A 27,734-nucleotide genomic window follows, 5' to 3' on the forward strand; every position below is an offset into this window, starting at 1 on the left:
ATCGGGTCTCCCATAGCCTGCAGCAGAGTGTCTGATGACACAACAGAGAAGAGTCTCTTAATATAAAGAAGAGGCAACAGGTCTCCAGTAGCTTGCATAGCAGGTGTCTGGCGGGGAGTGCTGTTTATGCAAAGGCACTAGATTGGGCTGAATGTTTGCTTAACGACCTATTCGCAAAACAATGGGGATCAGAGAATGTATTGTTAAGTGACACACACCTGTATTTTGTTTTTAGCAAATGCATAAGAACAGCCCCACTGGATCAGGCTATAGGCCCATCTAGTCCAGCTTCCTGTATCTCACAGCGGCCCACCAAATGTCCCAGGGAGCATACCAGATAACAAGAGACCTATATCCTGGTGCCCTCCCTTGCATTTGGCATGCCTTGCATCACTGCATGCCTTGCAATGCCCTGGGTTTTGGAGGGAAGATGGTAAAATCAAATGTGCTGCACATTTTTTTTTTTTTTGAAGTTGGGACCTCTCCCTAAATTAAACAAAATAAAAATGGGTTGTATCTTAAGATTGTGTTCCTGTACACACATATCGGAGAGTAAGCCTCATAAAAATAAATGGTACTCATTTCTAAGTAGACATGCATAATGTTGCATTGTTAGTTTAGTTAGACTGGTGAAGTTAGTCATGTCTGTGTTGCATCATTTAACTTAGGATGCAACTTCACTGTTAGCATGGCAACTCATGTTTTCTTTTTTACATTGTACCTATGTGCTTTCCTTTTTTCTTTGTTTTTCTTTTTTTGGTAGAAACATACCATCAACAAGACATTATTAAATATGGCATTAGAAGGAGTGGAACTGCTATGCTACTGCTACTACACAAATGCCCAGAAAAGACTCTTTCAAGGGTGCATCATATGTTATCAACTACTGGCTGTGGTTGCTTGAATAGCTTGAAGAAGAATCAAGTTCATCTCAACTCTCCATCACCCTTGCACTCCCATAAAAGAAGATGCAAGACAGATGCTTGGAATTAAAACTTGAGTCACTTTTATTAAAAGATTTAATACAGAAAAAACTGCAGCAGGGCCTGACTCAAACCCCTGGATTGTGTGGGTGCTAAAATGGAGGAAAGTCTGCTGTCTGCCTCCCCCTTGACTACTGTTGGGAATGCCACCAGACTCAAAGCTCAGGCCCTGCCAAGCACAGGGTCAGCTTGTCATTGCCAACCCATGCAATCCATGGGTCGGGGAAGCTTATCTCTGCCCCATGCCTTACTGGGTGGGGGCAGGGCAATCTGCTGCGGCATGGCTCATTCTGAAAATGACATTTCCCATAATAGTGCTGGACTGTCTAGGACTGTCTAGGACTGGAATCGTATCATGACAAAATGCACCTCTTTAAAAAGGGGTAACACGGCACAGGGCTATCCTGTGCTTTCATCATTTCACTTTTGCATTTTTTCCCTCTTCTTTGTTTTATGTTCAGTTTTGGACATTGCAGTGGCCCTGGAGACTCGTTCATAACAACTTTTCTCTAATCCAGTGGTTCTTAAACTTTTTAAGTCTTAAACTTAAACGTTCACGGTTTGAGAACCACTGCTCTAACCTATTTAAGTATCTGAACTGATGAAATACATTGACCTTGTGCTGATACCTTGCTTGCATGGTCTTCATTGTCAACAGAAATGAAGCAGGCTGGGCACAAAGCATAGCATGGCTCACAGAGGTCTGATGTGCACCGTCATGCAGAGGGCATGCATTAGACCTGTTTAAACCCACAAATCACATTTGTGAAAGATCTTTATACATGCTAACTGCCAAATCCTGCACATATTTAGTTGTGCATAGATCTCAAAGAGTTACCCACATATCCTTTATGCAAAATTATAGTGTGAGATTTTCTGAAATGTACATGCAACTACTTCTATAAAACTGGATGTATGTCTGATTGTTTATCTAATTAACATGCAGTTGTTGTTCTGGTGGACGAAAATTGTGTTTATGTGTTAATAACTCTCCAGATGGCAAATGTTTTCTATGGCAATCATTTTCACATACAGTTTTAGCGTTGCAAATAAATGCATCAATTTACACTCAGAGTTACATATTAACATCCATATGTGACACACATATTTTGATAGCTTTTCTGGAAATATGAAATTTTCTATACCTGTGCTGTGAACAAACAGTAGAAAATGTTTAATTCATACGTGTATAAATCAATGTAATAAGAAAAAAATACTGTGTCTACATGGAAAAAAAATGCCTATACAAAACACTTAAAACATGGAACACTTAAAACACTTAAAACCTGTCTATCGTTCCCATGAAAAATTTGCTAAGATAGCTGGTGATATACTTTAAAAGTATGGAATTTGGGAAGGAGCTGGGGCTAGATAACGCAAATGACTGCAGGTATAACCTACTTATCGACTGATTTTTAGTGGCTGTTTTATCTCAACACGATGAGAAGGACCCTTTAAATTAAAGGAAAAAAGTCTTTTAACAATAACCTTGTTAATGCAAGAGGGCAGCTTGCTGACAATCCATCAATCATTCTCTCTCTCCAATAACTTAGAACAGCTTCACTCCAGGGCAAGCGACCCATCCCTTCCCCCTGAACACATGAAAGTATGATAATCGCCTTGCATTCTTTCCCAGTGCTTCGCTCTGGGTGAAGGGAGGGGTTGCTGGCTCAGAGTGAAGCCTTTCTAGGCACCTGGAGAGAGACTGATTAATGGTCTACCTAATGACTCTGTCTTACCTCACAAAGGTCAGCAAGGCTGTTTTTAAATTGCCCAGCAAAGGGACATTGTTTTTTAAATGAATTTGCTTTAATGTGATTTTTGCCATCCACTTGAGTTCTGGGAACAGAACCCTTGTGAATATCAAGACTTAACCTGTAATACCTTTAATGATACCTGTAATACCTTTAATGAGTGAAAATTTCAAATAAAAATTTCTATAGAAGGATCTGGCATGAAGTAGGCTATTGTCACATTTCAGACATTAACTGATAATGAAATCTGGCCAGTAAGAACTACCCTGTAAAAGAGTATGTGAAAATTAGACTATTGTCAAGTTGCTGCCCTGTGATTGGTGCTTAGTGATGGTTTTTCCAGAGATGCTGATGGGGTTACTGAGAGGAGTGCATATGGATAGAGCTGTTCCCTCCTCTCCCTTTGTGTTGAATGGGCTTAAGATATGATGGGTATTGCTTAGGCATGCCACCAGGGGGACATTGTTAAATGCTTGTCCTAATAATAAACGAGCCAGTTTCTAAGTTTCCAGGTGACAGGGGCTAATGAAATTGTCATCTCATCTCATCTTGCTCAGCCTTTCCACATTTGATACACCACTTAAGTGTGGTACTAAACATTGTTTTATTATTTTTATCTTCTCTACTGCTTGGTATGTTGGTGAATTTACAATATTGATTAATTGTATGCATTTAAAAGATGTATTTTAGCCTGACATTTTCACAATAAAGTTGGTTTAAATGCTTTTCACACCAATTGCCTTAGCAATTGTCATTTACTCTTTTATTAAACAAACTGGAAAAGAAAAAAAGAATATGCAAATAGTATGAAATAGGAACCAAAATAAGGGCAAATATTTATAAGATGCTCTGGTCTCTGCAGATAGGTTAAGTATGCAAATGAATCATGACTGTCCAAAACTGGATATATACACGTTTTCTTACGAATCAGCAGTCAAGCTCCTTCTCTTAGAATCCATTATAAATACAGTCATTTAGGGTACAGGGTGGATACATGCTGTGACATTCTGCTTAGCCTTTCTCTATGCCCACCCTTCAAGTGTTCTTGCATAAACTAACAGCTCTTGGGTCATCAACGTCTGAGATCTGTGTTACTGGATGTGATGTGAAGCTTCCCTGATCACAGATACAGCTGCAGCAGAAAATTAGCGGATTTGAATCCGAGCCATGGCATGGGGAAAGAGTTAGACTTTCCTGTCCCTGGTTTGCTTGAGCACAGTATCAGTAGTAATGAGAATAAAAGTCTTTTAAAATTCTGAAACTGAAAGCACTGATCTTCTGAATGCAACATATTGTCCTCCCAGTACACATCTTTTCTGTCTGTGATTGGCTTTTAATATAAAATTCTATATAAATATGTATTTTCATATCATTTAGTATAAAATCAGCATTGATCACATAGCTCAAATTATCCAAGTACTGTAAATCAGTTGTCCTTCCTGGGCAATGCATTTCTTAGGGGGCAAAGAAGCATCATAAGTCTTTTTCAGTCCCATCAAGCATGTTTGTTTTTATTGGATTGAAAGTGAAAGGCTAATTCATTCTCTCCCAATGAGTGCAATTCAGGGAACTGTGACCTTGTTTCTTTATATTCATTATGTTTCCAAGAGAACCAGTTGCACAACTGTACAACTATTTATTTGCAAGCCATCTTTTCCCTTAACATCTTCCTTTGAATCTGTTCCCATAAAGTTTTCAGTCATTTTCTGGCTCATTTCTTTGGCTCTGCTTAGCTGTGTCCCTGGGCCTGCTGGTGCCTTGGGCAGGGGTAAAGTGATGATGCCACATGTCACTCCCCGTGTCAGCATGTCACCCTTCCCACACGTTATGATGACCCCCCACTACAGGAATGACTCAGAGCCAATGACTCAGGTGAGGGTGGGTGGGAGCACCCCTCCACACTGGACTTGCTGCTCCTGAGACTCAATTAATGAGTGCAGTGCACTCCCCCTGCAGAGTCGGCGGTAAACCACTAGACTGCCCCCCCTTAGTTCACACTATGCCACTGGATATGCTTACTCTTGGGTTGAGGAATGAGCAGATACTGCCAGGCAAATATTCTTTACTCAGAGAAAGGACTACTCCCTAAATCTAAGACACATTGGAGAATGACACTTGTACCATTTACCCAACAGATCATTCTAGGCAAGATTTGAAACTCAATGACAAACTGGGCTTTACATGAGAGATTCATTGGATTTCCCAATGCAATCTTCTTCTTGTAAAAGCAGTCATGACCTCCTTCTGTTCGAATTGTGGCCATAGTGTGGGTGTTCTTACTTTCCTCCCACACCATGCAGATGCTGATCCAAGTTTCTCCTTGGAGCTATTAGTCAGGGGTTGGGGGCCACATGCAAGCATCTGTATTTATATATGTTTTTCCATCTGTGGCTAAGGGCAGCTCTGAGGGAAGTAGGAGATTTGAATCGGGGCCATGGCATGGGAAAAGAGTTACACCTTCCTGTCTCTGTGCTTAGCCCTCATCCAAACCAGGATTTCTGCAGCTTTTTAAAAGAAGGTAGTTACACTGAGAGATCCACTCACTGATTTCCAGTGTAATGTGTAGTTTGACACTCTGTGTCTGGTTTACTCTGCAGACTATTCTGCTGCTATTTAACAAAGGACAACGGCATCATGGTAGAGTACATCAGTGGTTCTCAAACTTTTTAGCACCATGACCCACTTTTTAGAATGACAGTCTGTTGGAACCCATCAGAAGAGATGTCATTAACCTAGAAGTGATGTCCTGGCTGAAAGTGACATCATCAAACAGGAATATTTTTAACGTAACATACGATAAAATCAAATTTAATTGAGTGATTAAATTGAAAGTTTACAAGTCCCATTTACAAGTATAAGTTTAAAATTTTATTTAGAATAAAGCAAAAAACCTCCTAACCCTCCCAAGCAGTCACTGATTTGTTTAAAAAAAGTTCCCTAAACATTCCAAAGACTGCAATCCTATCCACACTTACCCAAGAGTAAGCCCCATTGACTAGCATTGTTAAAAGGATATACACAGTAACCTGTTAAAAGTACTGTACAGATCTGTAACAATTCTCTAAATGATGCTACTAGGTTATGCAGTCATATACCATAGTAGCATCAAGTCTAATATATTAAAAATAAAATACACATTAAAATAAATGGGGACCCACGTGAAATTAACTTGCATCCCACAGTTTGAGAAACACTGGAGTACATTATTTGTGTATAGAAGAGCTCGTTGAATCCTTCACATCTCCATGTAGAGCTGTGACAAAACAAAAACCAGACTGGAATCTGGAGAGCCATCGTCCATCAGTATGGACAATACTGTACTGTACTTGATGGGCCATCATCTAGGTCAGTAGAGGGCAGATGCATTAGTTCATATTCTCCGTCCCAGTTATGTATATATATTAAGTCAGCATTAAGCAGCATTCAACTCAGATCTTGTTAATTACAGGGTGTAATAGGATTCTTAACACTTTTGTAAATCATTTTCCGGTATCAAGCAAAGCCTACTTTTGATAAACTGCAACAATGACGGAAATGAAAGACATATTTATTTGTTATTAGATTTATATATTCATTTTTCTAAACACCCAAAACAGTGTTCAGTTAGATGTATGTGCAGTCCAAATCAAGGAAACATCTTTCCCCTACTGGATATGCAGCTATTGTGGTGATCTCCTGAGACTTGGCAATAAACCTGAGTAATCATGGATTGGATTATTCTAGTTCTTGAGCCTGGTCATTCTTCATCCTATGGTCATCTTTCTATCTTATTAGTGAGCATCATTTTATATGATCCCTTTTATCTAGCTAATTATGAGACTATTGAAATTGGCTACATGGCATCCAGGCTGACCAGACAACCCGGGTGCATACCAAATCACTTCATCATGCAGTGATTCAGGAAGGATTTACTTGATCTGCATGTTACCAGGCAATGGGGTTGTGTAAACAGGTTCTGGGTAGCCTACTAAAAGATGGCACTTAAGCCTATCTTTGCATTTTGCTATCCCAACCAATGGCTATATCTGGGAAGTGGTTGAAACAACACAGAATCCTCAGTAGTTTGAGAATCTTGATTTGCTTGTGAAAGATGATGCAAAATTTTGAAGTAAAATTTAAAATAGGCAAATAAAGACAATTGGCATATTATCGCATGTTCATTCAGTGTTTTTGGATTATTTTACAATAAATGCTCTGATACTCTACTTTTGTACTGAAGTGGCTATTAAATCTATTTTGAAATTAAGGTGTCACTCTGAAGAACTGTCCAGGCAATGCTTGTTTAGATAGAAGTATACCATATTTCTTAAACAGAACACAAGGATTCCTAGATAGGCTTCCATCCAGGCACTGACAAGCTCTAGACCTACTTAGCTTGAACATCCATCACTTCAGGCCATAGACATGTCTAAAACTTAGCAAGTCCCTAGGCAAGCTAGCAGTGTCAGGTACTTAGATTTTCATGCTATTAAATGAACTTGCCTAGTACTATATAAAATCAAAACTAGTTCCTCTTGACATTTATTTTGACATGACCATCATAATGCCCTCATCTCTGCACAGATTGTTCTACGTGATCTCATGTGAATGTCACAAGAAACCAATCAGACTGTTTTAAAAGCATTTTGTAAAACAATGAAGGAACATGTACATCCATTTGCTATAGACCTTCTTCTTTCTTTCTTTCCAGGGAAGCTATCAGCCTAGTTTGTGAAGCTGAGCCAGGTGCCAAAGGAGCCTTCAAGAAAAGAAAGGTATTTTGTTTGTGTGCTTTCTTGTTTATTTTGTTACATTATCTCATATCTTAGGGGGACATAGTCATAGCTCCTGGAACATAAGAACCCCGCTGGATCAGGCCAAAGGCCCATTCAGCCAGTTACCTTTTCTCACAGTGGTACACCAACTTCCATTGGAAAGCTTACAAGCAGGAGAAAAAGGCATATATCCCTCTCACACCACTATTCCCTTGCAACTGGTATTTAGAGGCTCCTGAACTTGCAGGTAACCACCAAGACTAGTAGTTATAGACTCCTCATAGACTTGTTCGCCATGGATTTGTGTGATGGAATTTATAGATATGATGGTTATCTTGGCCATAGATACGGTAACTATAAAAGTGGATTGTATGAATTACAACATATAAGTGCATCCACTCTTCTAGTTATCTAAGCTACAGATCTTCATAACTTTTCTTTAAAAATAAATCATTTTAAAAAATGTATTTTTCCTCAAGTTAAAAAAAAAACCTACATTTACCAACAGTGAAATCCTATGTAAATTCCTATGCGGCAATGCAGTGGTGCTGGCTATGCTGCATCCCATGGGGGATTTTTGGCTGCTGGAGGTCTGCTTGGCAAAAGGGGAGATTTGTCCCCTTGCCCCTAGGTAAGGCTCAGTAGCCACAAGGGGTCCACCGGACCTGTGCCTTCAATATTACTTAGTAATGGAAATGCACATGTGAATTTATCCTTACTGGAGTGCTAAAGCAGATTGCTGAAATCAAGTGTATCACATCACATATAACTTGTAGATGTGCAGTACAATCCTAACTTGCACTTGAAACAGGCAGGCCAGGAGGCCTGTGCTTTATCCAGTGCAAGATTGGGACCAGAATTGGCTCAGTTGGAGGCAAGGGGAAACTCTTCCCCATACCTCTGGGTAAGCCACCCAGCCCCAATGGATCTCCTCAGACCTGCACCACCTCTGGAGGTGGCACAAGTCTGAGAGAATGGAGCGGCTTGGAGTTGCTCTACACTGTACCGGGAATGGGGTTGGGATCCAGCATAACTGCAGTATGTTTCAGCCTGTGTCTCTTCTATTACTGGTTGTGAACAGCATTTTTACCACAGATGTTTCTGTCCTTTCATTTTAGTTTCAAGTCTATAATCCAGAATCCAATGGGAGGGGGGGGCATTTCAGTTTCCCTGGGATTCCATATCTGACCTAAGGGCTGGTCTGTTTAGCAAAAAGAGGAGGGCTATTACCGTGAGAGATCTCAGGACTGGAGTCCATTATCAAACATGGTTTTTAAAAAGGGAAAGAGGGGGGACCCGGGAAACTATAGGCCGGTCAGCCTAACATCCATACCGGGTAAGATGGTGGAATGCCTCATCAAAGATAGGATCTCAAAACACATAGATGAACAGGCCTTGCTGAGGGAGAGTCAGCATGGCTTCTGTAAGGGTAAGTCTTGCCTCACAAACCTTATAGAATTCTTTGAAAAGGTCAACAGGCATGTGGATGCGGGAGAACCCGTGGACATTATATATCTGGACTTTCAGAAGGCGTTTGACACGGTCCCTCACCAAAGGCTACTGAAAAAACTCCACAGTCAGGGAATTAGAGGACAGGTCCTCTCGTGGATTGAGAACTGGTTGGAGGCCAGGAAGCAGAGAGTGGGTGTCAATGGGCAATTTTCACAATGGAGAGAGGTGAAAAGCGGTGTGCCCCAAGGATCTGTCCTGGGACCGGTGCTTTTCAACCTCTTCATAAATGACCTGGAGACAGGGTTGAGCAGTGAAGTGGCTAAGTTTGCAGACGACACCAAACTTTTTCGAGTGGTAAAGACCAGAAGTGATTGTGAGGAGCTCCAGAAGGATCTCTCCAGACTGGCAGAATGGGCAGCAAAATGGCAGATGCGCTTCAATGTCAGTAAGTGTAAAGTCATGCACATTGGGGCAAAAAATCAAAACTTTAGATATAGGCTGATGGGTTCTGAGCTGTCTGTGACAGATCAGGAGAGAGATCTTGGGGTGGTGGTGGACAGGTCGATGAAAGTGTCGACCCAATGTGCGGCAGCAGTGAAGAAGGCCAATTCTATGCTTGGGATCATTAGGAAGGGTATTGAGAACAAAACGGCTAATATTATAATGCCGTTGTACAAATCGATGGTAAGGCCACACCTGGAGTATTGTGTCCAGTTCTGGTCGCCGCATCTCAAAAAAGACATAGTGGAAATGGAAAAGGTGCAAAAGAGAGCGACTAAGATGATTACGGGGCTGGGGCACCTTCCTTATGAGGAAAGGCTACGGCGTTTGGGCCTCTTCAGCCTAGAAAAGAGACGCTTGAGGGGGGACATGATTGAGACATACAAAATTATGCAGGGGATGGACAGAGTGGATAGGGAGATGCTCTTTACACTCTCACATAATACCAGAACCAGGGGACATCCACTAAAATTGAGTGTTGGGCGGGTTAGGACAGACAAAAGAAAATATTTCTTTACTCAGCGCGTGGTCAGTCTGTGGAACTCCTTGCCACAGGATGTGGTGCTGGCGTCTAGCCTAGACGCCTTTAAAAGGGGATTGGACGAGTTTCTGGAGGAAAAATCCATTATGGGGTACAAGCCATGATGTGTATGCGCAACCTCCTGATTTTAGGAATGGGTTAAGTCAGAATGCCAGATGTAGGGGAGAGCACCAGGACGAGGTCTCTTGTTATCTGGTGTGCTCCCTGGGGCATTTGGTGGGCCGCTGTGAGATACAGGAAGCTGGACTAGATGGGCCTATGGCCTGATCCAGTGGGGCTGTTCTTATGTTCTTATGTTCTTATGGTTGTGCCTTTTAAGGATTATGTGAGGTTCTCTCACTGGGTAGAGAGACTTATCTCCCATTTGGCTATGTATGACACTGAAGTTCAAATGCTCAGGAGTTTCTGAGAACTTATGTTTAATATCTCAGCAAAGTTATGCATTGTATTTGTGATCCAGCAATCCAGAGACATCTAGCATCTCTGTCATTGCTAGTTTTTCTTTAAAACTGGTTAACCTAGTTTATTTTTTGAAGCTCAGTCCATGTACTATCTTATCTATCTGCTTCAGGCACTTGCGAAAGTCAGCCTGTGCCTAGCAGTGCTCTGTCCAGTTAGTCAGGTGACATGCGGCAGTCACCACATGGCTGGAGGCCATTTCAAATCTCTTTATGAGGCAGCCGCTATCATTTTGTCACCGTCAACATGCTTTGACTCACAACATGCTTTCACTCACGCTTTGACTTTACACTGACTTGATTGAAGCAATTTCTTTATGTCAGCAAAAATACCAAAACAAAAGGATTGTGACCCCCAAGCCATCCCAACTGCCTGGAAAATCTTGCCACATGAGAATGGCAGTTGTGTCACGTGACTGAAAACAGCCTCTAGGTAGCAACCACAGTTGTATACCAGTGTTTCAAAATGGACTGTTAGCAGATGTTGAATCCTTGAAAACTGGGCCACACATCTGGAATTTGCCACTTTCCAGGACTTAAAGTAATTCACCATCAACCCACGTTGCCATTCCATTCTTGTCAGTTCCTTTAAAACGATTCATGTAGAGTCAAAGCAGATGTGACATTAATGACATCTGCTGCTTTAATGACATTAAATGACATTAATGCATTAATGACATTAATTAGCCAGGCTGCTGCTTGAGGGAATAACCATTTGGCTTTCTTGTTATGTGTGCCTGAACTTTTTTTGTATTTTCTCGTGCGTGATCTGTCTCTTTCTGTGAGCCCTTCCATTTGGCTGAACAATCATACCATCACTGCTTTGCCTCCACCAAGATAATTGCAGTTCTGAGCCCCTCTACATGCCTTTCAGTAGTCCCTGTGGTTAGGGGTTAATTCATCTGACAGCTGATATGTGATTGGAGAGTCAGTAGGGAAGCTGATATTGAATACAGTACAACATATCACATCTGATGAAAGAAGAAAAGGCTTGTATAGTAAAAAGAAAAGGAAAAAATGAGACCGTGAAATAAACACCCATTTAACATCATGACTGTAAGTTCCTCCTTGTTAAATGCAAACATTCACATTTTCTTCCTTTTAGTATTTCCGTTGCCATTCGTTTGTCTCTCGCTGCAGTAAACCCTGGAGGATTCTATTTATCCCATGTGGAGTCAGATGTCATTAAATGTCAATGGAATACTGAGAGGTGGAATTTTTACTTTCACAGCCACCAAGTAAAGCTCTCTCGAGTATCTTGGGGAAGAGCAACCTTCAGTTTGCAGGAATGGACATCACTCTGAATATATCTACCACCAGTTTAAACCTGATGACACCTGATTCAAAACAGGTCTGTGCGTTAAAATTCCTGCCTACCATTATTAAAGGACTGTGGTGTTGTCTCTGTTGGATGCTCATGTAATTCTGTAAACATAAGCTAGTGTCATTCAAATCAATAGAACTACATGGGCAGTAATAAAGTATATCTAGACCAGCCATTTTCAACCACTGTGCCTTGGCACACTGGTGTGCCGTGAATGGTCTGCAGGTGTGCTGCGAGAGTTTGAGGGAGGGTCATTTATTAGTAGGGCCAATGGGGATGTGAGCTCCCCACCAACAGCATGGTGTGCCTTGTCAATTGTCAAAAAACTGATTGTGTGCCTTGACAATTTTAGTACCTTGTCAGTGTGCCGAGAGATGAAAAAGGTTGAAAATCACTGATCTAGACTGTCTTTTCTCAGTTGAACTGCCCTGGTCATTAAAATAACCTTCAGAGGTCATAGTCCTCTTGGTCCCAACAATAAGGAATGTGGCCAGGAATAGGACCTTCTTGGCTGTGGCATCAAAACCATGAAACAGTTTCATGAAATAGCTAGGAAATAGCCTCTATAGAATCCAGAACCAGGTGTTCACATTTTAATAATAATGTAGGGTGCAATCCTAAGCCCACTTTCCAGCACCAACTTAAGGGCAATGCAGCTCCGAGGTAAGGGAACAAGCATTCCCCTACTTTGAGGAGGCCTCCATGATTGCCACACAACTGCAGGATACAACACATGCCCCATTGGTACAGCTATTCCAGTGCTGGAAAGTTGGTTAGGATTTGGGCCTTAGGTGCCATGCAAAGACTGTTTTATTTTAAAGAGCATTTGATTAGTAACATTATGATTCTCTGGTATTCATTGTTACTGCCTTTTTTAAATCTGTGAATTTCCTGTGCAGCACTGAAGTGGTTCCCACCCAGCTTCCGCTGTATCCGGAAGGGGAGTTTCTGATTTTGAGGCCTTCTCAGGGTAGGGAACATTTTTCCCTTGCCTTGGGGTAAACCCCAGTGGCAGTCATGGGTCAACTCTATAGCTGGTGCAAGTCAGTGTGGACCTGTATAGGTGGATCCACCCCGGGAAGGATTCAGGCAGGTGTGACTGCCATCAAACCCACCCCCTTCCTGGGTGTGATTCGCCCTCCTCCCCACCCTCTTGCTCTTCCCTCAGCTGTTCTGCCTACCCCTCCCCTATTCTGCCCTGCCTTCCTTGCAAGCCTACCTTAGTTGGAGGATCTTTGGTTGCCCACCATTTTGTAGGAGGCCACCTCAGCCTCCCCACCAGTGGCCTGGCAGCGCATGCCATTGGTGGCTGCTTTACAACTGCCACAAAGTAGTTGCTGCTGGTGGAGTGCTCATTCCACTGGCAACCGGCCCACATAGGATTGGACCATAAGTCACTTTGGGGACTTAAGAGTTGACAGTTGCCTTTGCTGCAGATTGGCAGGAGATGCCTGCCATTCCCCCAGTCTGTCTGCCTCCTTCCTCTCCCTGGATCTGAAAAAGGGAAACTGAGTGGAAGAAGATGTGTGTAAGAAAGGAACGGTGGGCCGCTAGAGTGTCCATGCTCTGGCCCACCACTTTCCTGTCCTTCACACTTCCCCTCCTGCTCCTCTCACCTCTTCCTTTTCAAGCCCATGGAGTGAAAGAAGGTGTAGTGGCAGTGATGGGTGCACTGCTAGGTAATGGGGAATATCTAGCATGGCAAAATGTTTTGCAAGAGGGTGGCAGCATCTGATAAACAGTCTCAGGTCTTAGGCCACCCCTGCCATGATCACAGTGACTTAAAATAAATAAATAAAAATAAATAAAAGCATATTCCCTGGACCTTGTTTTTGAAGTGTTAAAGATGAAATAAAATGCATAATGGTGACATAAAATATTCTGTATTCTAAAATATTCTAAATTATCCTATATAATCAATCTTAAAATACAACCAGATTTTTACCCCACTTTTGGCTGGTATTATTTTTATAAAAAAAACAAAGAAAGCTATTATTACTAGATTGTTATTCCCAAGCAGAATTTGTCATTTATTAAGTACAAGAATGTAAAATGAGAATGAAAGCCCAAATTTCTAAGCAGAAGGCAAGAGATTCCCTCCCACTGTTGGACAGAACCAAGCACCCACGAAAATTAGTGTGACCACAAGGAACTTTCCTTGTTGCCACCTTTTGCAGTCCTTGTAAAAACATGCAAATGTATTTAATTTGGCTGTATGCTCAGCATGTTGTCTGACTCTAAGGACATCCAGATGGTGGTTTTGAATGGTGGATGGGTGATATACATTCAAAACACGATGCCTTCCACAGCCGGCATGAGCGGGTGACTCCATGCTGTGCTTCCACCTGTCCTTGTGTGTCCACACAGCCTACGGCAGCAAGCGTGGGCTGCTGAGTCTGCATGGCAGGAGTTGTGCTGTGATAACACAAAAGGCAGATTTGCCTTGCCAGGTTCCAGTACTTCCAGTTTCGCGCCCGAGTGCCAATCTGGGATTGTGGGGAGTTGCCATCTGGATGTTCTATTATGGAAGGTTCAGGGATACACAACTTTGCACATTTGTCATCAATGTTATTGTTGTTTCTGTTTTTGGCTTCTACTTCAGCTTCACACTATGTTACATGCTCAAAAACATGGTTGTAAAAGAAAAAGGAGCTAGATAAGCAGACTGCATATTTGACACTGATACCAATCTTTCCCCAAACTCTCTACAGATTATAGCAAATCATCATATGCAATCAATTTCTTTTGCATCTGGAGTAGATGTGGTAAGTCTTACCTGTTTTTTTAATCTCTCCACTTTGGTACTGATGTTGGAGAAACTGTGCCACAGTGTATCACTCAGTTGGCTTGGGAAATGCACTAAAGGTCCAATCCTATGGGCTGCCCGACACCACTGGAATAGAGTTCTGCTGTTGTGAATGTTTTTATGGCAATGCACCCAGAGTGCCTCTAGCAGTCATTTTGGAGCAGCCACTGCAAATAGAGTGAGGCTCCAGCCCAGTGGGGGTAGTCCAGGTGCCAGTAAGTTGGTATGGGGAATGGGCAGTGGGTGGGGAGAGGGGAAGGGGACAGGGAGGGGCCAGGACAGGACTTGATTCAGGGAAATAAGGGGGTGCATCCATCAGTATCATATCCCTGTCTGTTCACCCTTTTTTGTCTCCCTTGGATTTAATACCAGTTCTAGAGCTGGTGTAGGCCTAAGGAGTTCTATCAGGGATGTTGGGTCTTACCCCTAAGTAAGGGAACAAAATTTCCCTTATGTTAAGGAGGCCTCTGGTACTGCCCCCCCCCCATTGCAGGATGTAGCTTGTGACCCATTTATGCAGCTGCATCAGCACTGGTAGCAGGGGATGGGATATATGCCACCTTTCTCATAGACTCAAGGTGATTTCCATAGACAGGCAGACCCCATTTTTCAAATGCAATTTTTACAGGTATTGTTCTCTGAGAGAAACTCATAGGACCTCCCATTTCCCCCCCTTCCTGGTGCAGTTTTTGGCTGCAGCTTTTGCCTTCTAAGCTTCCATAGGCAGCTGCAAATCACAGACTGGGTTCTCACGATGTTACCATTCTTGCCAGCTGACTCCTTCACAACTCTGAACTCCTCCATATTCTTCCACATTCCTCTGCCAGTAGCTTTCCAGTCACCCTCCCAAAGTGGAGACCACAGCTAATCCTCCTTGGCTTTTTCAGGCACGGTGACAGCTCAACCTCCAGACCATACCGCCTGCACTTGGACAATTAGTCCCCTAATTAATCAGATTGGGCTGTTAGTCCCCTAATTAAATTCAGATTAGATTCCAGGGATCTGAACTTAAAGTAAAATGTATTAAATTGAAATGGTTTATGCTGGCCCAGTGCTGCCAAGCCTAAGTAAAAATAACATTGAGGGACATAATGCACCTGAGTGAAAGCGCTAATGCAGCCTCCCAAAACTCAGGGAGCCTGTGTATTGCTAGTTTGATCTTTGCTATCAAAATCTGAAAGAAACCATTGGAAATTTGAAACAAAGACTTATCCGTTTAATCTGGCTTGCTCCTGTGCTATATGAAGGTACTCCCCATGATTTTACACCAAAGAAGAAGTTAAATTGATATTGGTAGCTCCAATGGTGCACTAACTATTCCTGAATGTTCTGCTTATCCCAGCCAACCCTTGGTGGTTTTATACCATTTTCTTGTGATTTTCCTGACTCTCATGAACCCAGGTTCAGATTCCAGCCCAGCCTGGTTTGGAGCATGGGAAGAATATGAGGCAAAGTGCACTTTTGTGTTATGTGTGTATACAAACAAGTAGATGGTTGTACAAGTCACCATGTTGAGACCTACTCTGCCTCTCCATGCTGCCATTTTCCATGGTAGCTTTCAAGGCTGGGAGGGACGGACTCCCAGAAGCCTAACATGTTCCCATCTCTGTGATAGATGAACAATTTCAGCAGTGGGCAGAGTTGTGATTAACACTTCTTGGCCCCATTTTTTTAAATTTTCCTTTTTGATCAACCACCCAAATGTCAAATGCTAGAAATGCCACTGCCAACTGCAGTTTAGTAATATGCGTTACTGTACAGCAAACAACAAAGTGGGAATGATTAGAGATTAAATTTAGTGGGAATGCTGAGGTCAGAGGATTACAGTACCAGGAAAATACAGATTAAGTCTCATTATTCACAAGGGTTCTGTTCCCAGAACTCAGGTGGATGGCAACAATTGCGTTAAAAAAAATCCATTTAAAAAACAATATCCTTTTGCTCAGTGATTTAAAAACAACTTTGCTGACCTTTGTAATGTAAAACAGAGTCATTAGGCAGACAATCCAGCAATCAGTCTCTCTTCAGGCGCTTAGAAAGGCTTCACTCCAAGTCAGCAACCCCTCCCTTCAACAATGCAAAGTTATTATCTTTCTTTCATGTGTTCAGGGGGAAGGGAGGGATTGCTACCTTGGAGTGAAGCTGAAGCTGCCTGGAGATGGAATGGTTGATGGATTGTTAGCTGGCTGCCCTCTCTTGCATTAACAGGCTATATTGTTAAACAACTGTTTTCCTTTAATTTAAAGAGCCCTTTTCATCATGCCTTAAGATAAAACCACAGGTGAAAAATCAGTGGATAATTAGGTTATACCTGTCATCCCTTGCATGACTGTCTCTCTACAACAGTAAGAAAAGCAGTTTTTTTAAACTGTGATTTTAAAGGGATGCATTTTTCCCCTTCTCCAGGGATTAGCATATTCCTTCTCATTTGCAGTGGCCATTTGTGTTGAGTCAAATCAGTGTATAAAAAATCCATGTATAAGGTTGGGCCTGTAATATCTTTTTGCTTTGGCCCTCATGATTCTTGAAGGCTCATAACTCAGTGATAGGATGCAAGCTTTGCATAAAGAAGGTTCTAGGTTCAGTTGCTGCCATATCTTCAGGTGTGAGTTTCTGCTGTGGTTTCATAGTCTAATGGATCAGATCCCAGCTTTTCCAGTGCTGATGAAAGCAAGCACCTCCCTCTTCATTTCTAGGGCCTAGTGCTGTCTGTCTACAGAGCCTGTTGCTTCTTAGGCTCTCCAAGTCAAGCATTCACAGTTTTGGCATATAGAAGAAAGATATCAATTGTAATCTTCCTGGGGCCCTTTTTCACTTGATCAATTTGTGTGTTTGGTGCCCACAGGGCTGATGATTCACTCCCACTGAATGGAATCCTCTGTACATTGCACGAGTTGCTGTTGGGAATCCTGTTTTTGCAGATATCCTGAATACATACATGGACAGTCTTCTGCATGTACAACTGTATACATGAAGGCTGTGTTTAAGTATCTGAAGCACACACACACAGAGAGGGAGGTACAGTCTGCTGGTTATGACCCATGTGCATTCATGAATGCAGAAAGCAAACAAATGAAAAGGATTTGACACTTAATTTCATCCTGACTACTGCCATTCTGGCACACCCTTTTCTGTGCTCTGCACACCCCTTTCTGTGCTCTGGCACACCCTTTTCTGTGCTCTGCTACGGGAAGGAATTTAACATCATCACCACATCCTATCCAATCATGTTTAGCTTTTCGTGGTGGTCAAGTGACCACATGTTGGCCATTGCAGTTGAATGGAAACTTCGTTTATGAACCAAATATTAGAAACCAACAAAGGATGACCACCACATTCACACTTTGCATATGAGCTTCCGGAGGCATCTGTTTGGAAACAGAATGCTTGATTAGACAACTCTTGATCTGATCTAGCGAGACACTTCTTTGAGAAATAAGACCCGATACAATCCTATCTTATGTATACTTGCTTAGAAGTAAGTCCAATGTAATTCTGTAAGAACTACTTCTGAGTAAAAAAAGCACAGGGTTGAACTTCAGAAAAGAAAGACATCTTTTTTGGGGTGGGAATGAAAAGTGCTGTTTCCAGCGTCCCTGTTGCTTCTTCGGCTCTCCAAGACAAGCATCCACACACTGTTTGGCATATGGAAGGTCTGAGCACTTTTTATAAATGTTGAAAATTATAGTGCCCCCCCCCCTTTTTGGTGTGTCTTAGTGTTGGAGCCATTTGTTTCATACGGAGGTTTTGCTCCATTACACTGCAGGTTGCATGTACTGGAGTTTTTCTGTCTGCCTGCTTAATTTATCTACTCCAGAATCTAATCTCCCTTATCTGGTTGATATTTATAACACTTGTCTCCATGGTATCCAAGCATAGGCAACCAGTCGCAAACTCTCCAATGAAATGCAATGCACCTTTGTTTCAGCATCAAAAGATGTTCATGGTAGATGCTTCTCCTGTTTCCACTCCCCCTCCCCCTGCCAACAGGATACGACAGACTACGTGGCATACGTAGCAAAGGATCCTGTTAATCGCAGAGGTAAAGTACCAGATAACATTCTATCTCCTTTTCTTTTTTAAAAAAGTCCACTGTTCAGATTGTGTTCCATTTACAATGGCATTCTAGAGATATATTTCTATTGCAGTGGTTCCCAAACTTTTTAGCTCTGAGACCCACTTTTAAAAATAGTGCTCTTATTGGGACTTACCCAGATTTACTAGACTTTAAAAAAGGGAGATGTAGAAAGAAATAATATTTTAGTTATTTATAAGCAATATTAAACAGAAAAGGACCCTCAGACATCTATCTCCCTATATTTACATATGCTTGCAAACTGCTGGAGCTGAGCTCTTTGCAGGATAATTAGTAGCTACAGTATCTGATTTTTAAATAACCTCAGGGCTCGTGGCAATTAGGTATTTGATCACCCTTTGGCAACCCACCAAAAATCAGGTCGCGACCCACCAGTGGGTCACCAGTTTGGGAACCACTGGTCTGTCACATATGGGGTTTATTATTTTTTCAATTATTTGTTACACCTGTACTCCACCTTCTCTACAAAGAACTCAGAGAGACATGAAAACACTTCATGAAGTAGAATCAGTAGCTTGGTTAAAGCCCAAGATGACCTGGTGCCAGAGGCAGGGCACTCGATGCCTCCACCACTCCAGTTGCATAGAGTCTTTCCATGCCAAATATTGGCCAGCCTGACCTGGCAACACACCAGCCACTATCCCCACCATTCCTATTCTCTTGCTACAAAAAAAAGAGAAGAAGGGAGCAAAAGGAGAAGCATGGAGGAAAGGAGAACTGATCAGCGAGAGTGTCAGTGCCCTCCACTCTCCTCTCCTCCATGTCCTCTTCTGATCCATTCCCCTCTTTCTTTTTGAATATTGGGGTTGGGTTGGGAAGAGATAGAGTGGTAGAGGTGGATGGGTGTTGGGCACCTCTGCTAATCTGCTGCCTGAGGCGATTGCATAGATGGAGCAGGCACGTCAATGCAATCCACCAGAGATTTGAGCCTCAGTTTTCCAAGTCCAGATCAACTTGGAAGGCTATGAAAGTGCTCAAACTAGTTGTGTCAAAGTGTCCTTTGTAAGCCCAGGGCAGCTGGGTGATACTTAGGTGGTTTATTTGCTTTAAAATCACATATTGACTGGGGTCTCTACAGTTGATAAGCTCTCCATATTTCTCACTCCCAGTGACGGTTGGTAAAGTGAAGCAGGTATTCAGTGTCTTTAGTGAGTGGTGACTGAGGGGAAGGAAAACACATGTCCTTCCTGGGATTGATTCCACAGTAGTGTGGAAGTCAGGAGGCAGTGGGAGCAGTACTGTGCAGCTGTATGTTGCAACACATACAGGAGATCAGGGGTCTCCAATCTTTTGGCCAGAGGGCCACATCAAATATCTGGCATGGTGTGGTGTGGAGGGCTGGAAAAATTTTTTTTTTAAAAAAAAATTTAAATATAAAGTTTAAATAAATAAATTAGAGATGAGTGAACAAATGAATGAATGGGGTCATTCATTCAACCTCTCTGGCCCTCAGAACACCCTCCAGATACAATCAGAGCACGGTTCTGGTTATGTTCAGTTGAGTGGGCCAGAGGCTTTCAGGGGACAAGAGGTTGGCCGCAGGCCGGAAAGAGGCTTGCTGCGGGCCGCATCTGGCCCCAGGGCAGGGGTTTGGAGACCCCTGCTTTAGATCAGCGGTTCTCAATGTTTTAGCACCGGGACCCATTTTTTAGAATGACAACCTGTCGGGACCCACTGGCAGTGATATCATTAGGGTTGGCAAACTTCAGTCTCGAAAGACTATGGTATCGCGCTCTGAAAGTGCATTATATCATTAACCTGGATAGGTTATTAATAAGATATCATTAACCTGGAAGGATATTGTGGCCAGCAGTGATATTTAGATATTTCTCTGATATTTAGATATCTAAATATTTAGATATTTAGATATGATTATTTCATAATCAGAATCACTAGATTTACAGAATCATATCTAAATATTTAGATATTTCCATTAGATATTTGATTTTCTCTGTAAACTGCTTTGTGAACTTTTTGTTGAAAAGCGGTATATAAATACTGTTGTTGTTGTTGTTGTTGTTGTTGATATCATCAATTTAGGATTCAGTCAACAGTCAACAAAACCTTAATTAGGCATAAAGATTTAGGATTCAAACCTTAGCTGCAATCAGCCAAAGGTCCTATTACACACAGCGTGCTCATGCTGTTATTTTGCATGTTTCGGAATCCAAGTTCCAGCTCAGAAAACACAACAGAACGTAGACTTGTATCCTTCTCTAACCAGTCCTCCCTACTTTCCAGGCAGCGTCCCATATTCCCGCCTATTCAGAACAAAGCACCATAACTCTCTCCCACAGGGAGCCTGCCCTCGCCACCAGCTCTGTACCCTGTATTTTCAGCTCTGTCATTTCAATGGAAGCTGAGCCAGGTGCTACACGACACACCTGAAATTGGCTTGTAACCCACCTAGTGGGTCCTGTCCCATGGTTTGAAAAATTTTGCTTTAGATGATGCTGCCAAGTGAAAAATGTACAAAGCAGCTAGATAGGATTCAGGATTATTAGTGAACCATGATACCATGCAGTCTGCTTCCTCATAACAGACGCATGGCTTGGGGACTATACTTTAAAGAGGTTTCACTTCCAGATCCATGATTTTCAACTTGCTCAACGTGGCTGCCATAGATGTTCAAAAACGGAGGCTACATATAGAATAAAGGAATAACACTATAGCGCTGATGTTTCTTCAGGGGTGCGTCCCTAATACTTCTCCTGTTTCCCACCCTTTCCAGCATGTCATATCCTGGAATGCTGTGACAGCCTGGCCCAAGATATTATCAGCACTATAGGACAAGCGTTTGAACTTCGTTTTAAGCAATATTTGCAGTGTCCCTCGAAGATTCCTGCTCTTCATGAGAGGTGAGCAATACGACAGGAGAAAGTGTGGCTATGTGTGTGATGGAAGTTCAGTTTCCTTCTAAAATAAGGGTTGAATCCACTTCCACAAGAGAACAACTGGCTGCAGATATAAGAACATAACATAAGAACAGCCCCACTGGATCAGGCCATAGGCCCATCTAGTCCAGCTTCCTGTATCTCACAGCGGCCCACCAAATGCCCCAAGGAGCACACCAGATAACAAGAGACCTGCATCCTGGTGCCCTCCCTTGCATCTGGCATGCTGACATAGCCCATTTCTAAAATCAGGAGGTTGCGCATACACATCATGGCTTGTACCCCATAATGGATTTTTCCTCCAGAAACTTGTCCAATCCCCTTTTAAAGGCGTCCAGGCCAGTCGCCATCACCACATCCTGTGGCAAAGAGTTCCACAGACCAACCACATGCTGAGTATTTAAATTTACTTTTAATAAATTTAAAACAGATATTTAAACAGATTGTTTAAATTTAACAATTTAAAACAGATTGTTGTCACATTAAGCCCAGTCAGCAGAATGGAGGTTTTGTCTCTGGAGACTGATTTGCACGCCAAGCCAACCCGCTTCCTTCTTCCTAACAGGTATAACTGCAAAGTGATTGAGGTCATTTACCTGCAGTCAAGCTCAACTGACTTGTTTCTTTACTGCCACCTCTGCTTTTCTGCATATGAAAAGAGCTAAAGTAAGAAACTCGACTGACAGTACTTCCTCAAGAGAGGAAGGTCAGAAGGTGACTTTATGCTGCAGCCCATGCAGGGCTGGTGCCAGGCTATTTTGCCCTCTAGGCAAAGCTAACTGAAATAGAATTTTTTTTTATAAGACTTTATAATTAATTATATTCCATAGCACTGTTGTAGTATTTACCTTAAAATAAAAAAATATAAATTGTCATTTTTTACATGGGTTTAAAAGACTAATCTGTTTACAACTGTGCCCCTCGAAGGTCAGTACAGCATCTCTCTGAGGTCTGCACCCTAGGTGGCTGCCTAGTTGGCCTAATAGCACTGGCCCTGGGTCCATGTCGAGAAAGCTGAATTCCCTTAGTAGTATACCGTCGTCCTGGTCAGCCACAGGCAAGTCTGCAGTTAACCTCCTGCTTCCTATTAATGTTGATCTAGTTTTTTCAAACATTCAGGCTGCTGGTTGCCTGCCTGCACATCACTATAAGCGTGAATACTTATAGTGACCTGGAAAAGAAAGAACAGTTTTGCCTCAGTAAGGCTCTAAACTACATTAACGGGCGCAGTGGGGGGCATGTGGGAGCTGTGGATACAGGGTCCCCTATATCTGTGGTTTCTGTATCTGTAGGGAGGGCTGGAACATCTCCTGCAAATACAGGGGCCTACCTGTATTGTGACAAACATATGAACTGAAGGAAATAGTTAGTGTATTGATCATCATTTTACTCTGAAGAGATATTGGCCAACTGGAAACTCCTTGAACCAGCTCAAATGCTCCCTCAAATTTTTTGGATCAGACCCAGAAGAGAACAAAAGTTATATAGCGAACATGACAAAGAAGCTCAATTGTTAAGGGAGTGGATAGATCTGTCACATTTCAAAGGTTTTTACAGTATGTAAACTAAGTAGAAGACTCCAGAAAAGCCAAGAGGCAAAAATAACACAGTTTATGTTTAACAGGATGCAAAGTTTGGATGAACTTTGGGTGGAAGAAGATGGTGAGGCAACAGAACATCTCTATTACAACAGCATTCCGAACAAAATTCCTCCCACTGGGGGACTGGTTGATGCAAGGCTGAAATCCAGGCTCCCCTCTGTTTCAGATATTGCTCAGGTAGGCAGACCAATCCTTGCTTGTTATTTTAATGGGTTGAAAATAGCTATATAAACAGTACTTTAAAACAGCGGTTCTCAAACTTTTAGCACTTTTTAGAATGAGAATCTGTCAGGACCCACCAGAAGTGATGACTGGAAGTGAGGAAAATTTTTCACAATCCTAGGCTGCAATCTTACCCACACTTACCCAGGAGTAAGCCCCACTGATTTCATAGTAGCCTCTTAAAGTACAGATCTGTAACATTTCCTCAAATGCAGTCGCATACCGTGGCAGCATAAAGTCTAATAGATTAAAAATAAAATATTGAAATGAATGGGGACCCACCTGAAATTGGCTTGCAACCCACCTAGTGGGTCCCGACTCACAGTTTGAGAAATACTGCATTAAAGTAAATTCGGGGAAGAACCTTACTAGCAAATCTTGATGTCTTTGGGGAAAAGGTGATGAAACGTGCAACTCAGAAGAGTTAGGTATTTGTATGCTTACTGGGTGGCAAGCCTTTTACCTCTTCCTTTCCCACACACGTAGCCAAATGTGTGAGACAGGCATTCCATGGATGGACATAAGCCTAATTTGCACAGTTGACCCCTTTTTAGGGTGAAGAATCAAATTGGACCTCTTTGCCTTGACCGCATCAACACACGGGATGTAGTTAGGATTGGGCTGTGAGTGTGATACGAAGTGTTCGTGAATGTCATTGAAGAAACAATACATGGTCACCAGAGATTATTTCTTTATTGGTTGTTTTGTGCTAAACCCTGTCATGGCACTTGGATTTGTCACAAATGCTTGTCGCAGGAAGTTTGAACATTACAAAACTGCCTTGGTAACATATAGCACTATACTGGTAAGTGATGGAAATGAGAATACATTTCAGTCATTTATTAGAGGCGCTCTGTTAGCCTGGAGGCTTGCATGCATCATGTCTCTCATGCACTGGTCTCTTCAGATAAAACTACGAAAACTAGAAGAGTCCTGCTGGCAGGAAACAGGGGTCCACTGAGCCGCCATTCTGTCTCAAACTGTAACCAGAACAGATGCACCTTGTTAAAAAGCTGGGCATAAGGGGAGCAGCCCTCCTCAACAAATTTGAAAAAGGATTGGTAAACATCACTATTCAATGAATTTCTGTTATCTGTCTAGTCAAGAGGGTGAGATAAAGGTTAATAAAATTGTTTTCCTATGCATTGTTCACCCTCATCGTTATTGATTGTTGTTTACAGAATCTTGTATTGACAAGTCAGGTAATTATAATAAAATAGAGGGTATGGGTAGGAATAGGCAGATACCATGTCCCTACTCTTGTAAGTTTAACTAAAGGCCAAACTAGGTGCAGCTAAAGGAGCTCTGGGTTGCAGCCAATGGTGGTGCAGGTTTTGGGATTATGGGTAGGAAAATGGCATGACGGTAAAGGGATGAACACCCTCTACCTCTGTGCTGCTGTCCTGATTTGGACCGGGGTCCTGCACAGCTCCTCTTTGAAGGTAAAATATAAGCAGGCAGTTAGGCAGTGATGCATTTCATGTCTCCTCTAGCTTGGACCTAAGCTAACAGTTAATTGCATTGGTCAGGAAGCAAAGTTGTCAGTTTAGCTACCATTAGAGAGAAATGACTGAAATCACAAATCTGGCATTAATTGTTATTCTGTATCGTATAAGTCAGAATCATTGTGCAGAGATCCCCATTTATGGTCCATCCTTAAAGCATATTCCAGGAATGAGTGATTGAACTGGAAGAGTCAATTTTATAGATGTAATACACCTACTTTGTCATTTAGAATTCCAGGGGTTAATAAAACAGGAAAGGAGTGCCATTTCCCTGAAGGTCATCATTACCTCTCATCCTCCTATGCAGACTCATTCATAAAAGAATGCTCAGTCTAGTGTCATACATGATGAATGAACGAAGACTGGGTTTGGGTAGAATTGCACCTGGACCAATCTTTTAAAAAAGACCCACTGAAAGTGCATTTCAGTTTTTAACAGTAGAGTTTGCATGAAGAATATTTTTACTGCCATCTTAGTCTGCATCAGCAAAGGGAAGAGAGCAAACCTACTATCAGAGCCAGCACACCAGAGATCTATTTGGTGAAGACTGGCAACAAGGACCCAGCAGGCAAGGTAAGCTGGACTCTCAAATACTTGTTTTTTACATGAATTCTGGGATTACAATTGGAATAATGTGGCTCAACAGAGGATATAGCTTAATGGATATATCTTACAGCCCAATCCTACCCCCCCCCCCCCCACAGCATGCATCTGCACCAATGGAGCATGCGCTGCATGCTATGGGGGGGGGTGACCTGAGAAAGGTAAGTAAAAATACTTTTTATTTAACCTTCAGTAGGCCGTCTGGGTACCTAAAGCTATTTTGCTGGCGTATGTCCAAGGAGAGGAAGGGGCAGGGCAAGTTGAAAAATGAGAAACAGGATCCGTTGTGCACCTTTGCCACTGAGACCCATCCCCTCCAGTCCACTCCCTGCCTCCTGCCCTGTCTACTCCAGTTTTTGCAATCAGAATATGAAGTCACAGTATATGGATGTTTCATCCCAAGCGCAAAATGTATGTCTGTGTGTCTCTGTTCAGCCCACGAAAAATAAAGGCAAAGGAAACATTAGTATAATAAAATCAAAATTAATCTGCCTTAAGCATTATTTTCTTCCCGCTCAGGTTGATTGTTTTCATCTCTCATGGAATGAATCTCTATTAGTGAAGTCTTCTGTCTTTATTCTGAACAAAGGTTGTATCTACTGTAAAGCCTTTTAGCATTGCAGAAGCAGAATTAAAATGGTAGTATAGTAGAGCACTTAATCTAGTACTGTTTTATCCAGCAATGCCCTTTCCTTTGACTTATATTATTTCTATAATATTTACTCAGACGTCAGTCCCATTCAGTGAAGGAACCTTCCGAATATCAATTAAACACTTCCTGTTTGCAGGTTTTGTCTCTTTTATTGTTTTCTGTTGAATGAGGCAGTAACATTACCGGTAAATAGTCTATGAAAATTGCCCCTCAAAGATCCTTTTTAAATTGCCCCTTATTGTCAGTTTTTTGTTCCTATTTAGACCAGGGAGCTTCAATCACTGATTTCCTTTCATTATTTTTTTTATTTCTTCTTTTTGTATTGTGAACTATAAATGAATGAAGGGAAATAATTTCAGATGAAACTGCTAGTATCGAAGTCAGTCAGTCTAAATTGCTTTGTTAATGTTTTGTTGAACGTTGAACATTAATAACAACAACAACAACAACAAAAGGATTATCTTGTACATGTCTGTAGAGCAAATAGAGGAAAAAATTTTGCATTAATTTTTACAGGGTCTTTGGACATCTACAGCATGCCAGAAGGAAAGTCTAATGTAATCTCACCTGGGGAGGTGCCAACCTATGTGAATACACAACACATAAATATGGAAACTCTGCAAGTGCTTCAGTCAGATGCTGAAAATGTTTGTAGTGGAACAACTGAAAGTACCAAAGACAGCAGCCCTGGAAAAGATATTTTTGACATGAGTAAGCCTCTTAAAAATATCACTGTGAATTCTTAGCCTTGCAGTACAATCCTAAACATGTCTATTCAGAAGTCTCATTAAGCTCAATTGCACTTAGTCCATAGCAAGTGTGTATAGGATTACAGACTTATACAATCTGCCATTTGCTAGATTCATAGGGATATCAACTGATGGGTGCAGAAATGGGTGTGTGTGTTCACATTTAGATACAAGCCTGCAAAAAGTCGCCCAGTGCACATTACTCTGCTTCAACCACCTAACGTACATATATCACTTTTCCTTTATGATCCTTATCATGCTTCTGGGAAACACCAGTGCAACAGCCCTGCCCCCATTCTAATCATTGCAAACCCCCTCTCTTGTCCAGCTCTTTGGTCCCATCCCTTCTTCCCCCACTGTGATGGAGAGAACTTTTCCCCCTTTTAAGATCAATCTGGGCAAAATCCAGTGCATTCAAGTTTGCTTAAGATCCATTCATTTCAGTGGAAGAGAATGATTCCAATGATTGAACCATGACTCAGTTGTTGCAGGGGATTCAGGTGCCTTTCCTCAAGGTTTTGCTTTTGTTGTAGAGAAACAGAATTTTCTCAGCACTCACAGATAGCAGTATGTTGCTGCTGTGAAAACACTATTCTCCCCCACACTGTTAAAATGGTGAGTTATTGTGATTCTGGAGTGTGTGGAATGTAGTTCCATTATTGTCTTAGGCCTATCAGGGAGTGTCCAAGTGACTGGATTGTTAGTGATGAGCAACATGATTGGCCTTCCCAGTCCCTGCATTTCTATATCTGTGTCTTTAAAAGCTTGATAAAAAAAAAAAAATATTTAATCAAACAGGTGCCTTTGCACTGCACTGCTCAAGCAAGGGATCATCCTTG

The 27,734-nt window shown here is 42.0% G+C and overlaps 1 protein-coding gene across 1 annotated transcript in view; it reads left to right on the forward strand.

The window, feature by feature from the left end:
* Positions 1–27,734, forward strand: part of SHC3 (SHC adaptor protein 3) — a 48,872-nt gene that overhangs the window by 18,994 nt on the left and 2,144 nt on the right. Inside the window, exons 3-10 of the mRNA XM_066616252.1 lie at positions 7,428–7,491; positions 11,675–11,794; positions 14,479–14,532; positions 18,564–18,615; positions 21,401–21,527; positions 23,188–23,341; positions 25,368–25,464; positions 26,663–26,857. Of these exons, the coding sequence (XP_066472349.1) occupies positions 7,428–7,491; positions 11,675–11,794; positions 14,479–14,532; positions 18,564–18,615; positions 21,401–21,527; positions 23,188–23,341; positions 25,368–25,464; positions 26,663–26,857 (863 nt within the window). The remainder of the gene's footprint in view (positions 1–7,427; positions 7,492–11,674; positions 11,795–14,478; positions 14,533–18,563; positions 18,616–21,400; positions 21,528–23,187; positions 23,342–25,367; positions 25,465–26,662; positions 26,858–27,734) is intronic.

The sequence above is a fragment of the Tiliqua scincoides genome, chromosome 2 (assembly GCF_035046505.1).
Source record: "Tiliqua scincoides isolate rTilSci1 chromosome 2, rTilSci1.hap2, whole genome shotgun sequence".
In the NCBI taxonomy this organism is placed as follows: domain Eukaryota; kingdom Metazoa; phylum Chordata; class Lepidosauria; order Squamata; family Scincidae; genus Tiliqua; species Tiliqua scincoides.